This window comes from Microtus pennsylvanicus, chromosome 1 (genome assembly GCF_037038515.1).
Source record: "Microtus pennsylvanicus isolate mMicPen1 chromosome 1, mMicPen1.hap1, whole genome shotgun sequence".
In the NCBI taxonomy this organism is placed as follows: domain Eukaryota; kingdom Metazoa; phylum Chordata; class Mammalia; order Rodentia; family Cricetidae; genus Microtus; species Microtus pennsylvanicus.
The window spans coordinates 77,283,877-77,300,527 of NC_134579.1; the positions used below are offsets into that span (position 1 = coordinate 77,283,877).

A 16,651-nucleotide genomic window follows, 5' to 3' on the forward strand; every position below is an offset into this window, starting at 1 on the left:
TTTCTTCCCCGTCCTTCCTGTGGGGTCAGAAGCAATGCTGGGTGGGATGCCATGTCTGTGATGTACTAAGATGCTTGTATATGAGGGAGTAAGGGAAGACACACACAGTCTTGATGGTTTCCTTCTGACTTTTTCTTTATTCTTCCTCTTATTTATTAAAGGCGTGCATCACAACCGCCCGGCCCCTCTCTCATTCTTGATGTTTTCCTTCTAACTCACTTTATTTTTTCCCTTACAGCTTATATACCCCACCAAAATATCTTAAGCAATATAAAAATTACAATGTGGTTATATTCTATTTTTCAAGACAATGATTACAGTGAATACAAGTAAAAAAACCAAACAGCATGTTTTCCCTATCCCTCACGTGATTAAACATTGTAGGTATTACAGGTGAAAAACAAGTTGTCCCAAGAACCCAGATACATTCATTTCCAAGCAACTTGTTATAGGTTAACAGAGTGTGAGCAAGCAAGGTATTTTTCTTAGCCAGTTCTTTTGCTACTACGCTGCGTTTTGTGGTTACAAAGGACAAAGGTTACAAAGGTTATTATTTACTTCAAAAGAGACTTTTATAAGAAATCTTAGAAAAATCACAAATATAAACTTTTATATATGAAAAACAATCAATCAGCTCTACTTTAAATCCTCAGGGTACATACCCACTCATTAACAGCTGTTTATATCAGAAGCAGAGGGTAGAAATGGGCACAAGGAATTAACATCATCCCATCCGGACTGCTTTGTTCTTGTTTCCTGACCTTAAAGAGTTCCTCACTCAACTATGCTCCTTTCTAATGAGTTTTTTTCTTCTACCTCAAAGCTATTTGACAAAAACATCTAAGTTAAGTTATTTTCAAAGTTTTGTTTTAGCTATGATGCACTCTGAAACATAGAAACACATCTCCCAACATTAAGATTAAAAGAATATAGCCTGGTGGTAGTGACGCACGCCTTTAATCCCAGCACTTGGGAGGCAGAAGCAGGCAGATCTCTGTGAGTCTGAGACCAGCCTGGTCTAAAAGAGCTAGTTCCAGGACAGCCAGGGCTGTTACACAGAGAAACCCTGTCTCAAAAAAAAAAAAGATTAAAAGAATATAAGTGAGCTGAGCTTCTGAAACTCAAATGTTTTTCTTATTCTTTAACTTAAGCCACAGCCTATATGACTCCTCAATAGAAACTCAAGTGTTCTAGCTGTGGGACATTTCCTTGTTTCGTTTATTTATTTATTTATTTTTGGGTTTTGGAGACAGGGTTTCTCTGTAGCTTTGGAGCCTGTCCTAGAACTAGCTCTTGTAGACTAGGCTGGCCTCGAACTCACAGAGATCCGCCTGCCCAAGTGCTGGGATTAAAGGCGTGCGCCACCACCGCCCGACTCCTTGTTTTATTTTTATCCTCTGCAGCCTCTATTTTATCAGAGGCAGGGACAACATTTTATCCTATCTTTACCTATGCTAATTTTTCCACTAAACTAACCTTTATCAAAATTCTTTACTATATTTACTAAAAACCTTCAATCATCAAAATCCTATTTTAACTGACACTATTATTATATAAAATTATTGCTTCAATTAAACAATACCACTTATGAGGAAATCATCTTCATAATAATCCACAGGTTAAAAACGCCCAGTAGAATGGGCTTTCTCCAAGAGATGGTTATACTGCATTAAGGGCAAGTGGGGTCTGTCTCCCCATGCCCATCCATACCATGTCAGATATCAGAGAAAAATGGCAGCAGTAAACACACAAAGACAGAGCAATAGCAAGAAGCATTCTGGAGCTGCAAGCCCAAGGGTCTTCTTGCCTATCCAGGATTCACTGATCAAAGTTTTGTTTTCTAGTGGGTCGATCCCCTGAAGTCCATTGCCACCTGCTGCTCCTCTGACATGACCACTGGCACGTGGGTGTAATTTGGCAGAATCATTATGTGGAAAGGCAAATCCATAAGCAGAATAAGTATCTACTTCAGTAAGGACAAGGCATTGCCTTCCCACAGAGGAAGTGGCCCAGTGTAGTCAACCTGCCACCAGATTGCTGGCTGGTCACCCCGGGAAAGGTGCCAGGTTAGGGACTATGTTATCTCTGGCAGATGGGCACTCAGCCGCAGCTGCAGTCAGATTAGTCTTGCTGAGTGGGAGTCCATGTCCTCAGACCATGCATAAATCCCATCTCTGATATCATGATCCCCTTTGGGGGCCCATTGGTCAATGGTAGAGATGTTGGGGAAGAGACTGACTGTCCACAGCATGGGTCATCCTACTTAATTACTGAACTTCTCAGCTGAAGTCACCTTTGATGAGTGTTTACATGGGACACAAGTATCTTCACATCCTTCACCCTTTAGAGAGATCTATTTACACACTTCTCCAAAAATCTTTCTTACCAATTTTCCAGTCATGCTCTTTCCAAGTCCCTGACCATCCAGGCAATCCATTGCCTACAGCCTGTGAACAATCACACATCTGGTCATTTCTCCTTCCAACAAAAATGTATGACCATGTGTACTGCCTGAAGTTCTGCCCACAGTGAAGATGTGTGGCCTTTAGGTTGTCCCAGAAAGGGGTTATAATGCTGCAGCTGTCCACTTCTGGTTGGTGCCTGCATAGCATGCAGAACTATCAGTGAACCAGGCCCTAGTCTTCTTTTTCTGTCAACTAACCATAGAGCACAGCCCATGAGGCTACAGGTGCATGCTGGAAGCAGACAGCATTGTAGCTGGAGTAGAAAACATAGGCATTTGGGCAACTTCTTCATGCAACTTCCTTGTGTCTTCAGGACCTGCCTGGGCCTGATCACATCTATATCACTTCAGTTTGCTTGCCATAGAGTGCTGCTGTGCACGTCCTTCTTTATGGCTTGATGGGTCAGATGATACCCAGATCACAATGAGCAGCTCAGGTTGCATGGTAACTTGGTGACCCATTGTCAAAGGTTCAGTTTCCACTAAGGCCCAATAGCAGGACAAGAACTGATGGGGAACCTCCTTCAGCCAATGACCTTTGAGAGGCTGGACCAGGTTGGACATGGCCTTGAGTATCAAAAAGGTGTGTGCTCCTGCACACCTGCACCCATGATCTCTCTCTCTCTCTGCTCTCTCACCTGGATGTTGGATTCGGTTCCTGTTCCCTGTTTGTGCAGGGGACTGTGATCTGTGAGTCCCTCTAAATAAAGAATCCCTTGTTATACTTGTTTGTTTGTTTTTTTTTTGTTTTTGTTTTTTGGTTTTTGGTTTTTCGAGACAGGGTTTCTCTGTGGCTTTGGAGCTTATCCTGGAACTAGCTCTGTAGACCAGGCTGGTCTCGAACTCCCAGAGATCCGCCTGCCTCTGCCTCTCGAGTGCTGGGATTAAAGGCGTGCGCCACCATCACCCGGCCCTTGTTATACTTGTTATACTTAATTCTGAGTTAGTGTGGAATTAATTTATTCACATTCTCCTATGTCTGGTCCCCAACGTGGGGCTGACCAATTTACCCTGAAATGCACGGAAGTGTGGCCAGGTGTACAAGGGAGTACATGAGTAACCCCGCAAGAAAATTGCACCACAGGTGGAGGGGTGACTAATGAGCACTCGGAAATAAACAGAAGATAGTAAAAAAGGAAAGAGAAAGGTGGGGAAAAATCAAGAGTAAAACTGTAAATGGTTGTAAATATGGGACAAGGAAAGAGCGTTCAACTATTGGTACAGTTGCTTGGATGTATTTTGATAGCTAGAGGAGCTAAAGTGGAGCAGAAACAAAGGCAAAGATATTTAGAGTTTGTAAATATTATATTCCCGCCCCTGCACTGGTGGTATATCTGCTGCCACCTTCAGGCTGCTCTGGGTCTTGGGGAGATCAAAGTGAGGGCTCACCTTCACCTCTGCAAGTGGTGGTGCTGTGATCAACATCGCAGCCTTTACTGCTGCTGATCGGGTGGGAAGAGTAAAGGGAATGTGGCGTTTGGCCTAGGTTACCACTGAGATTGTGGCAGTCCATACACACACGCTGTAGCCAATTGAGTCTGACCCACGCTGTGTGGTGGAGCCAGGAAAGGCAGGAGACAAAGGAAGTTTAAAGAGGGTATGTATATCCTACAGTCAGTGCCCAGAGCTGGTGACTAAAAATGCCTAGAGGCTAATTGATCCATGAGCCAAGTAGCCTATATGGATAAATACATGGCTTTTTTTTTTAAAAAAAATATTTATTTATTATGTATACAATATTCTGTCTGTGTGTATGTCTGCAGGCCAGAAGAGGGCACCAGACCTCATTACAGATGGTTGTGAGCCGCCATGTGGTTGCTGGGAATTGAACTCAGGACCTTTGGAAGAGCAGGCAATGCTCTTAACCACTGAGCCATCTCTCCAGCCCAATACATGGCTTTTAAGAAAAGAGAGGACTCAGAAGTTCTCCTAATCTTGTGATTACAAGATGTAAAATAAAAAAGCAAGGATAGTAAAAATCGGCATCGCTATACCCACCTAAGCTTGTGGTGCCAGGCTGCAGTCTCAGAGCCGCCACAATGACAGACACCTCTACTTAAAACATTTTGTATATTGATACAATTTTAGGATATGTTTATCATATTGCACTATACATTTCTGGTAAAGATAGTTATACATTGTTTACAATTTTGAGTAATTCTCCTCATTTGCTGCATAGTTGTTTAAAAATTGTTTAATATCTAATATAAAATCTTAGTCTTTAAGCTATACAGGTATTAAGTATTATATATATAGGTCAATAGTCATCCATGTTTGTCATACTTATAGTTAGACTAATCAGGCTCTTTAGATGCATAGAGATTGTATTCTGTATAGATAGGTAATCTTCAACCACTTCAAAGAACTGTAGAATATGGCTTAGGGTTCTGTCAACTTGAGACATAATTGCTCCTGGCAGCACCAATCTATTCTCCAGAGAATGTTGAGCAATGAAGACACTCCACTTGGAGCTTGTTTTCTTCCTGGCACAACTGGTCTTTGGGCAAGGAACTGCTCATGCCTCAACCACTGACAAAATGTACAGTGTCCTAACTGGACAAGCAGGATACAAGAAAAAAGACTGCAAAATCTTGCTAAAACAGAGTGATAAGGTTTTGAAAATTTTCCTGCCTCTGAAAATGGTCTGTCAGTTACTCTAGGCCTTAGCCAAGGTTGGTTGCTACAATGTTACAAATGAGACTTTGGGTGATTGTCCAGGTAGCCAGTTGTCTCTGTCACTTATTGTACATTTTGGAAGCTGCTTGCTTGCACTTCCTACCTACTCAAGTGATATTATCTCCCTTCTCAGGTCTTTGATGGGGTAGTCATAGTTACTTTCTTCTTATGACTTAGCCAAGCCATTTCCAATACAAGACTTAGACTCCTTAGGATAGAATAATTATTGAAACATTTAGCATATGATTCGTAATTGTTTATGCTGGTTGTAATTCTAATTTTTATACTTGATATCTGTTCTTATTGTATATAGTTTTGTATTGGGTTTGGAACTCTTATTTAGACAAAGGGAAAGGTTATGGGGAACCTCCTTCAGCCAATGGTCTTTGAGAGGTTGGACCAGGTTGGGTGTGGCCTTGGGTATCAAAAAGATGCGTGCTCATGTGCCCACTCTCTCTCTGCTCTCTCGCCTGGATGCTAGATTCAGTTCCTGTTCCCTGTTTGTGCAGAAGACTGTGATCTGAGTCCCTCTTAAATAAAGAATCCCTTGTTATACTTAATTCTGAGTTAGGCCTGGCAGTGGTGGTGCACGCCTTTAATCCCAGCACTTGGGAGGCAGAGGCAGGCGGATCTTTTGTGAGTTCAAGACCAGCCTGGTCTACAAGAGCTAGTTCCAGGACAGGCTCCAAAACCACAGAGAAACCCTGTTTTGAAAAACCAAAAGAAAAAAAAATTCTAAGTTAGAGTGGGGTTAATTTATTCGCGTTCTCCTACAAAGAGCTGTCACTCAAAGGTAGAGAGTAGTTGTCTGCAGATGACGGTAGAGCTCTGCTCCCAAATCCCAAAGGTCTCCTCTGTCGCTCACCTCCAGGGACCTGCCAAAGGCTCCAAACAGCATCCCTGTCTGCCACTGCCACCTCAAGTACCAAAGGGGTCTGCTGAGTCATATGGTCCAAGTGGTGGAGAAGCCTGAACAGCAGTCTGGACCCATTGAAAAGCCTCTGTTCAGGCCCCACACAAATCTAGCAGCTTTCTGAGTTACTGGGTGTATGGACTGGTATACCACACCCAAGTGAGGAATGTTCTGTCTCCAGAATCCAAATGGGCCCACTAAACATTGTGCTTCATTCTTAGTGGTGGGAGGGCCAGATGTAATACTTATCCCTCAGCTTGGAAGGAATATCTTTGTATGTCCCACACCACTGGACTCCTAAGAATTTCCCTGAGGTAGAAGGCCCTTGAATTTTGGTTGGATTTATTTCCCATCTTCTTATGTACATATTTGTTACCAGCAAGTCCAAAGCAGATGTTACCTCCTTCTCACTTGGTCCAATCAGCACAATGTCATCAATAAAGTGCACCAATGTGACATTTCGTGGAAAAGACAGATGATCAAGATCCCTTCGAATGAAGTTATGACACAGGGCTGCAGAGTTAATGTATCCTTGAGGTAAAATTGTAAATGCATACTGTTAGCCTTGCCAACTGAAAGCAAAGTTTCTGGCAGTCCTTACAAACAGTTACTAAGAAAAAGGCATCTGCTAGATCCATAGCTGCATATCATGTACCAGATGTGTTAATCCGCTCAAGTCAGGACACCGTGTCTGGTAAAGCAGTTGCAATTGGTCACTACTTGATAGGTTTTTTTTAATAGTCAACTGTCATTCTTCACAATCCATCAGTCTTCTGTACTGACCAGTTAGCAGAGTGAAAGGGAGATGTGCTGGGACCGCCCTCCTCCATCTTTCAAGTTCTTGATGGTGGCACTAATTTACGCAGTTCTTCCTAGTATGATATTGTCTCTGATTCACTGTGTTCCTTGGAAGAGGTGATTCCAACGGCCTCCATTTAGCCTTTCCAACCACAATATCCCTCATTCCACAGGTCAGGGAACTAATGTGGTAATCTGCCAACTTCTGATTATGTTTGTACCAATTATACATTCTAATACTGGCAAAATAACTACAGGGTAAGTTGAGGTCTCCCTGAGCCCATTGTGAATCAAAACTTCAGTCAAAACTCCATTAATAACCTGACCTCCCTAAACCCCTACTTTACCTCGATGTTACAATGCTTTTTAGGGTCTCCCAGAATCAGCATCAATTCAGAACCAGTACTCAATAGGCCCTGAAAAGTCTGATTGTTTCCTTTCCTCCAGTGTACAGTTATCCTTGTGAAAGGACGTAGGTCCCTCTGGAGAAGGACTGGGGAAAGGGATTTAACCATGCAAGCTTCCTTAATAAGCTAGAATCTCCCTCAGTGGGTCCATATTAATAAACTCAGCCTGATCTAGTTTTACACACTTTTCCATTCCCAAACATATTCTCCAGACTTCTGCTTGCATGAATTAGCAAATGTATTAAGTCCTTTAGTAGCGTAGTGCACCTCCTCATGGACTTCACTTTCTGCTTCCCCTCTAGGAACCTGTTTAGCTTTTAATCTGGTTATAGATCTAGAGGCAACTACTAGAGGGCCCAGAGGAATGTTATCTTCCTGGTACCTCCTTTAGGGAAAACTCACTGTTGTTTCCAATATACAATAGGAACAGAACAGACGAACTTGCCAGTGAGGATGAGGGCAAGCAGGCAAAAAGCCAACACTTCCTTCTTCCTGTTCCTGTATGTAGACTGCCACCAGAAAATGTAGTCCAGATTTAGGGTGGATCTCCCACCTCAAATAATCCAATGATAAAAAGCTCCCCACGGTTGTGCTAAGCTGCCTGAGTTTAGCTAAACTGACATTATCACACTTCCCACATGTTCCACCGCTGGAGAGCAAGCCTTCAAATATGTAAGCCTATGGGCACCATTCTCATTCAAACCACCACATCCCACTTCCATGGCTGTATCATAATAGAAAGGGTAGTTAGTCCAACTTCTAAAGTCCCAGTAGACTTCTACAATCTCAATACAGTTTAAAATTCTCAAGTCCCTTCTGAGACTCAAGGCAATCTCCAAGGCTATATAGTATGACCCAGTTCGGAAAGAAAGAAAGAAAAAGAAAGAAAGGAAGGAAGGAAGGAAGGAAGGAAGGAAGGAAGGAAGGAAGGAAGAAAGAAAGAAAGAAAGAAAGGCTCTTATTTTAAATTTTACTAGGACCAGGACACAGGAGTCACCTTTTTTTTTCTAGACCGCGTGTCTCTCACTGCCTGAGAACTTGCCAAACAGGCTAAACTGACTGCAAAGCCCTAGGGATCCACCTCCCCCAAGCACAGGCGTTACAGGTGAGCACCACCAAGCTCAGTCTTTATTACCTGGGGGAATCAAAGTCACCCCTTGTGCTTGGCCAAGCACTTCAGCAGCCAATCTGTCTCCCAGACTCTTACACATGTTTAAAGTTTGCTTTATTTTAAGGGTGTAAATGTTTGGCTTGCATGTATGTGTGTGCAATGTGCATCGTGCTCACGGAGGCTAGATTCCTTGGAATTGGAGCTGCAAACAGGTGTGAGCTGCCATATGAATGCAGGGAAATGAACTTGGATCCTTTGCAAGAGCAGTTAAGTTCTGTTAACTGCCAAGCCATTTCTCTAGCCCCTCTTAAATTTTCTTGATTATGAGTCCCTCTCTTTTATCTGCCATTGCTGCACTACCCTATGTTAACAAGACAAAGAAGATCATCCTAACAGCTTTACTGTTTTGAGAGTTTCTTGATTTAGTTGTATCTTCTAATGACACAAAAGAAGCTCTTTTGGGAGGACCTTATGTTAATCATCAGCACCACTAATAAGATGACAAGTTGATATCCTTAGCCATCAGGGAAATGCAAATCCAAATGACTCTGAGATACCATCTTATACCTCTTAGAATGGCTAAGCTCAAAAAACATGAATGAGCTTATGTTGAAAAAGATGTGAAATAAGGGGAACTGCTGGTAGGAGTAAAAACTTGTACAGTCACTTTGGAAATTGGTATGGTGGTTATTCAGAAAATTGAGAATCAATCTACCTCAGGACCTAGCTATACCAATCTTGGGCATATACTCAAAGGATGCTAAATCATAACACAAGGACACTTAACTATGTTAATAGCAGCATTATTTGTAATAGCCAGAACCTGGAAACAACCTCGATGCCCCTAAACTGACAAATAGATAAAGAAAATGTGGTACATTTACACAATGGAGTGCTACTCAGTGGTTAAAAAAAAGCATCATGAAATTTGCAGGCAAATGAATAGAACTAGAAAAAGAAATCATCCCAAGTGAGGTAACCCAAACCCAGAAAGACAAACATGGTATATACTCACTTATAAGTGGGTGGATATTAGGTGTAAAGTAAAAGATAACCAGGCTACATTCCACAGCCCCAGAAAACCTAGGTAACAAAGAGGACCCTAAAAGGGACACATGGGTTTCCCTAGGAAAGGGAAATTGATGAGATCTCCTGGGTAAACTGGGGGCAGAGGGATTGAGTTGGGTCAGTTGGGGGTGGGATGGGGGGGAGTAATAAAAGAGATACCTTGATGGGGAGGCATTTTGGGGTTAGGGAGAAACCTAATGCCAGAGAAACTTCCAGGAACCCACAAGGATGACCCCAACTAAGACCCCTAGCAATAGTGGAGAGGGTACCTGAACTGGCCTTCCCCTGTAATAAGACTGGTGACTGCTCTAATTGTCATCAGAGAGCAATGATCCAGTAACTGATGGAAGCAGATGCAGAGACCCACAGCCAAGCACTGGGCAGAGCTCTGGGGGTCCTGTTGAAGAGGCAACAGGGATTGTATGAACAAGGGGGCTCAAGGTCATGAGGGGGAGCCCATAGAGACAGTTGACTTGAGCTCCTGGGAGCTCACAGACTCTACCACAGCTAGGGAGCATGCGTGGGACTGACCTAAGCCCTCTGCATGTGAAGTTCCTGTGACATTTTAACGAGAGTGCTTTTTAGGGAGCGGTTAGTTTGTATTTCCTGAGGATTGGGGGTAGGATGGAATATGAAAATGCCAAGGAATGCTGAAGGCTTTAGATAAGGCTTGGGAGATCTAGGAGGTGAATTCAGGACTATTGTCTGACTGGAGAGAGGCACACCTTGTCTCTTGGAGTTCAGAAGAGGATGTTGGATCCTCTGGCACTGGAATTACAGATGGTTCTGAGCTGCCACATGGGTGTAAGAAATAGAACCCAGGTCCTCTACAAAAGCAGCTCTGGTACCCTTAACCACTAAGCCATTGCTCCTCACATTCTTTGTCAGTTTCAGTGTGACTTAGAAAAGCACGAGTTCCCATGTTTAAAGTATTTTAATTTTTAATTGGACGTGGTAACACATATCTGCAATCCCACGACTAGGGAGCTAAAGGCAAGTAGATCAGGAGTTCAAAGACACCCTTGGCTACATAGTGAATTTGATGCTAGCCTAGACAACAATAACCCTGTTTCAGAAAAAGACAAAAATTAGAGTATCTTAAATTATGAAAATACGGCACAATATTAAAACCGCATGGAAGACTAGGAAGCTAAAGTCCTCTTCTCTCCGCAGCTGTCTTTTCCTTGGAGAGCAAGGAGTATTCTGGGCATAGTCAAGGCATATCATATCTCGCTATTCAGGTACTGTTGGGTGGCAGTGAGGATTCTTCCTTCTGACTAAATAAGGGAATCAGGACAAATGCATTGTCTGAATTTAAGAAGGAAGTCTTTTCAGGCCGGGCTTTACTCTTGTCTTATGGGAAGGCTAGGGAAGGAAGCACGAGGACCTTAGGCACATCTGCATCCAAAGGCCATGGAAACTCAGAAAGCTGGCAGCACTGCTCCTGGAAGGGCCAGGTGGCCTGGTCTTGAAGTTGGGAGAGGACATTTGTCCATGAGGCCAAGATCCCAGTGCCTCTCTCCCTGCTCCTTTCAAGTGCCAGCCGGCTGTGTGCTCACAGGGGAAAGGGTTCTACTGGGCACATTCCCACATGCTTGTCCTCTTTTGGTTCCAACACAGTCTTGGCCTGAGTTTACTATTACAATAGATGTTTTTTACACATAAGTATATTTTTTTCTCCACTTTTTCTTTTCTTTTCTTTTTCTTTCTTTCTTTTTGTAAAAGACAGAGTTTTTCTGTAGCTTTGGAGCCTGCCCTGGAACTCACTCTGTAGACCAGGCTGGTCTCTAACTCACAGAGATCTGCCTGTCTCTGCCTCCCAAATCCTGGAATCAAAAGCCTGTGCCACCACTGCCCGGCTTCCATTTTCTGTATATATAACTATACCTTATCTGTATACCAGGATAGAGTTCTTGTTCTTTTCATGTGTTGTATTGTAAGGGTGTGTAATGCTTTCACTGGTCCCACCTATTTCTATTTTGATATTAGTGATTCAAGCACATACAATGATTTTTATGTTTGTTTGGGTGAATCTGAAACATGAAAATTTCAAGGGTTAAAGAATGTTAAATGTTAGTGATTTCCAAAAATATACTAGTTTTTGCAGTTCGAAGTGGGTCCACGGTTCTCAACTTTTAACAAGCTGTCATTTATAAGGCCAATATAAACTTCACCATATTTTCCTTTTTCTGTAGGTGGGCATTAACTACCAGTCCCGCTCTGTGCTCCCTGGGGGAGACCTGGTTAAAGTAGAGCAGGCCATGTGCATGCTGAGCAATACCACTGCCCTGCAGAGGCCTGGGCTCACCTAAAACACAAGTTCAGCCTCACGTATGCCAGAGAGGTTTATACATGGGTATATGAGAAAGTATGGAGAGGTGTTCTCTGAGGCCCGCAGACCTGGCAGCCATGGCAAAGGGTTCTGAAGAGATGGCTGTGGATTCTGCAGAATCAGAGGCTGGAAAGGGAGAATACTGAGTGCAGCTGTGTGCTGGCAGCCATATCTTTATGTCCTCCCCTCTGTTAACATTCTTTATTGCATACAGTACTTTTTTTAAAAAAATTAAAACAAAAAACCAAAACAAAACAAAGTTCCCTGTCTAGATACCGGCCTTTCATGGAAGAGCCAGTTAGCCAACTAGTGAACACCTCTAGAGCAAATACATTTGTTTTCTCTAAGACATTAATAGCTATGTCTGTGTGCTCAGTTAAAGCTTCTAAGTAGATAAGGGAATTCAGGCAACACACGTTATTTTACAGTGAAGAATAAGTCCCTCACATCATGTGCGAATAGCATGGAAGTGGTTTCACCCTGCCTTGTGAGAGGGCTGAGAAGCAGAGTTCAGCTCAGGCCATTAGCTTTCCTCCCCAGCTGGGGGACCTAAGCGGCCTACCCAGCCTATGTCCCCACATTGTACCGGGCCACCTCTCGACCTCCTTCCTGGATGGTCTGGAAGTAAAGAACCCTGCTCTAAAATGGACCCACCAGGACTTCCAGATGTCATAATAAAGCAGAAGCCAGAAAGAGATCCTGTTGTCAGGCCCAGTGGGAGGATTCTCTTGAGATAGTGGTAAAATTCCAGCGGGCGCAGACCCGTGGCATCCAATCTCTTGGGCGTGTTGGCAGCCCCTCTGCTTACGCAGTTAATTCCGTTACCCTAAGAGCTCTTTTTTTGTCTTTACATTTTACCCTGTGCATATGTATGCATGCACATGTGCAATATATGAGAGTCTGAGGAAAATTACTGGGCTTTGCTTCTCTCCTGTACCATGTGGGTCCAGGGAATCAAAACTCAGATCCTCAGGGTTGGCAGCAAGTGCCGAGCCACCTTTGGCCCTTGGTGGGGTTCTTTCAGGCCAAGAGCCCAGGTTTTTCTTGGGGGTGGATCTTTTTCAACCGGAGTGTCCGCTTACGAAGTTCAGGGAGCACTACAGACCGCACCCGGGCTGCTTCGCCCGAAGGCGAGTGCTCAGCAGTTACCTTGGAAACAAACAGAGCAAACGAGCGCTCGAACAGCCGCTCCTGGAGCCTAAAGCATCTCGGGAGCAACGATCTTCCCGCACTCCCACAACATCCGGTGGCCCGCCCGCCAGGACCTCTTCCGGTCCCGCCCCTTGAGGGCAGTCGCCACCGGCTACGGAGTCCCTACGCTACCAACTTCCGCATTGACCCCACCCATCGCGAGACTTCGGCGGCGCAGCAATGGCAAGACCGTGAGTACCGCTGACGGGAGTCTATAGAACGAGTTAGGGCGGGACTGGGCCGAGGTCGGGCTGCGGGGGAGCCGCCAGGCTCAGGCCCTCTGGAAGGAGTGGCGGCTGGGCGTGAAGGCAGTCCTCCCCCGACTGCCGCCCACGACCCAGTGCCCGCCCCTTCCCCAGATGCCGCGACACTGCTCCGCCGCCGGCTGCTGCACTCGGGATACGCGTGAGACTCGCAACCGCGGCATCTCCTTCCACAGGTCAGCGCGCGTGCGTAGTGGCACGCGAGGGCTCACATGCGCAGGCGCTGGTGTTGCGGCACTTTAGGCCGCGCAGGAGACGGCGCCTTCCTGAGGTCGAAGTGAGGCTTGAACTTGTGAGCGGGAGGGTGAAAGGGGCGGTCGAGTGATCTCGACTCCAACAGAAAAGGGACTGGACGCTTACTTACCTTGGACTTGGAGCTCTGGCTCTTTCCTGCTAGGTGATGCTGAGCAGGCCCCGTTCCTCCTCTCGTCCTCAGTTTCCCCTTAGCGGGTGGTAATCGGAAGGGCCGTGGGGAGGTCTGCCAGTCTTGCCTGGGGAGCTTGGGCATCCTTATCGCAGGCTGCAGCATCCTGGTGCTCACGGTTTTGTGGCTCTGCAGACTTCCCAAGAAAGACAATCCCAGGCGCGGCTTGTGGCTGGCCAACTGTCAGCGGCTGGACCCCAGCGGCCAGGGCCTGTGGGACCCGGCCTCTGAATACATCTACTTCTGCTCCAAACACTTCGAGGAAAACTGCTTTGAGCTGGTGGGAATCAGGTGGGTCTTACTGCCAGCCAACGCTAGAACGGGTTGTGAGGCATCAGAGCAGTGGGTTAAGCGGGGCTGCTCTATGCCCTGGTGAGGTCCGTGAACAACTGGCTCGCATGCTCAGACAGACCTGTTGCCAAGGGTGCCTTCCCAATTCTGTACAGAAGAGCATGGCCCCAGGATCACTGTGTCAGTGGCATCAGAGAAAACGTCTTTCCCAGTTGGGGAAATAGACCCGTTGGTAGACTTGGTATGCAAGCGGGAGGACTTGACTTCAAATTCAATACCCAGGGCCAGGCTGTGGTGGCGCACGCCTTTAATCCCAGCACTCGGGAGGCAGAGGCAGGCGGATCTCTGTGAGTTCGAGACCAGCCTGGTATACAAGAGCCTAGTTCCAGGACAGGCTCCAAAACCACAGAGAAACCCTGTCTCAAAAAAACCAAAAAAAAAAAAAAAAAACCAAAAAAAAAATTCAGTACCCAAATAAAAAGCCACGTGTGGCTGCCTGTTTTTTAATCCCAGGCCTGGAGAAGACAAAACCAAAGGGTTCCCTGGGCTCACTGAGCAGCTCGCTAGTCTAGATTAAGTTATCGAGCCCTATGTTCAAGGAGAGACTGTCTTAAAAACAAATCAATTTAAGTAAATGAAAAAATAAGGTGGGTGCTCGGGAGAGATGGCTTAACAGTTTAGAGCACTTGTTACTCTTCAGAGGACCAGAGTTCAATTCCAGCTCCAAGGGATCCCTTGCCTTCCTCCTCCCTGTGAGGGCACAGATGGTACACATACATACACACAGCAAAACATTCGGACTCCTAAGATAAATAGGGCTGGCTAGGTGGCTCAGAGGTTAAGACCGCTGGCGTCAAGCCTGGCAGTGGTGGCGCACACCTTTAATCCCAGCACTCGGGAGGCAGAGGCAGTGGATCTTTGTGAGTTTGAGGCCAGCCTGGTCTACAAGAGCTAGTTCCAGGACAGGCTCCAGAGTACACAGAGAAACCCGGTCTCAAAAACTAAAGAGCACTGACTTCTTCCACACAGTGGCTCACACAGTAAACTCTAACTCAGGGGACCCAGTGCTCTTTCCTGACTTCACATGGCGAACAGTCACAGGCATGGCAAAACACACCACATCTAAACAAAGTGGTTTTAAGGAGAAAAAGGAAATCTTTACAAAGGTGGAGAATAATTGAGGAAGGCCTCTGGTCTCCACACAAAAGAGAAAAGGTATTCAGCACCTGCTTCTCCCGGCTCTGGGTGGAGGTTTTGCACTTGTCTCCGGAAGCCTGTTCACAGGGAAGACTAGTTTGACTTCACTGAGCATGGCATTCTTCAGATTTATTGGCAGTGTGCCTCAGAGCCTCAGCCCTAGTGCTAGGGGCCTATGTTGGGACCCCAGGGGAAATGGCAGCCCTTTTTCTCCAGCTCATCTGGGCTGCTTTTCCCCACAGTGGGTATCACAGGCTGAAGGAAGGGGCAGTCCCCACCATATTTGAGTCTTTCTCCAAGTTACGTCGAACAACCAAGACCAAGGGGCATGGTTATCCACCTGGCCTGCCTGATGTCAGCCGGCTCCGGCGATGCAGGAAGCGGTACGTGCAGGAGGGGGATGCCCTACCCTCCCCCCCAGGGCTGAGGGACTAGACTGCAATTGCCAGCATCTTCACTAAACAGCGGTCTTGCTGCCTAAACCCAGTGAAGGGGCTAAGGTGTTAGGGAGTCTACATGGGTACATGAGAGGGGCCTGGCATGCCCTCAGTTGGCTAGTCAGTTTCTTTCTGTCTCCCCTCCAGCTGCTCTGAAGGTCAAGGACCCACAACTCCGTTTTCCCCAATTCCTGCTAACATCATCTGCTTCCCCGTGGAAGAAGCCTCAGCACCTGCCACTCTGCCTGCATCCCCGGCTGTGAGGCTGGAACCTGGCCTTAACAGCCCCTTCTCAGATCTTCTGGGCCCTCTGGGTGCCCAAGCAGATGAAGCAGGCTGCAGTGCCCAGCCTTCACCAGAGCGGCACCCCTCCCCTCTTGAGCCTCGGCCTATCTCCCCGTCTGCTTACATGTTACGGCTGCCACCACCTGCTGGAGCCTACATCCAGAATGAGCACAGCTACCAAGTGGGAAGTGCCCTGCTCTGGAAGAGGAGAGCTGAAGCAGCTCTTGATGCTCTGGACAAGGCCCAGCGCCAGCTGCAAGCCTGCAAACGGCGGGAGCAGCGGCTTAGGCTTCGACTGACCAAGCTGCAGCAGGAACGGGCACGAGAGAAGCGGGCACAGGCAGATGCCCGCCAAACCCTGAAGGACCATGTACAGGACTTTGCTATGCAGCTGAGCAACAGCATGGCATGAGGACGCACTACGGCTCAGAGACACTTGATTGGAACTGCATCTACCAGGCTGGCCAGAAGTCACAATAAAGTGGATTGCTAGAAAGAGACCGTGCAGTCTGGTTCAGCTGGGGGTGCTAGCCTCCTCCCCAGACAGTGGCCAAAGCCCCAAAGGGTTCAGTCCCTGGCAGGTAACCTCTTGGCCATGGGAAATCTTTGTCTGCAGTCCCTCTGCTTATTTAGTTACTTTCTAGGTAAGCCAGCTCCTCTGGTTCAGCTCTGCCCCCCTCCCAGTCCTTTTTTTTTTAATCAGGCTGGTATCATTGAAGCTTGAACTCCTAATCCTCCTTCTTGTACCTTCTGAATAGAATGATAGGCATGTGCCATCATGCAAAATGTCAGGC

At 46.1% G+C, this 16,651-nt stretch overlaps 1 protein-coding gene across 4 annotated transcripts; it reads left to right on the plus strand.

Annotated features, from left to right (window-relative positions):
• The first annotated feature begins 13,057 nt into the window (after nucleotides 1-13,057).
• On the plus strand, nucleotides 13,058-16,373 carry Thap7 (THAP domain containing 7). Of its 4 annotated transcripts, none has more exons than XM_075970195.1 (5): nucleotides 13,058-13,151; nucleotides 13,320-13,399; nucleotides 13,783-13,938; nucleotides 15,378-15,518; nucleotides 15,720-16,371. In XM_075970195.1, exons 2-5 carry the CDS (start codon nucleotides 13,320-13,322, stop codon nucleotides 16,267-16,269), a joined length of 927 nt encoding a protein of 308 aa, XP_075826310.1. In that variant the 5' UTR covers nucleotides 13,058-13,151; the 3' UTR covers nucleotides 16,270-16,371. The 4 variants fall into 4 exon arrangements, with proteins under 4 accessions (XP_075826310.1, XP_075826281.1, XP_075826301.1 ...); XM_075970166.1 differs by lacking the exon at nucleotides 13,058-13,151 and adding an exon at nucleotides 13,169-13,183; XM_075970176.1 differs by lacking the exon at nucleotides 13,058-13,151 and having other exon boundaries at nucleotides 13,385-13,500.
• The last annotated feature ends 278 nt before the right edge of the window (nucleotides 16,374-16,651 follow it).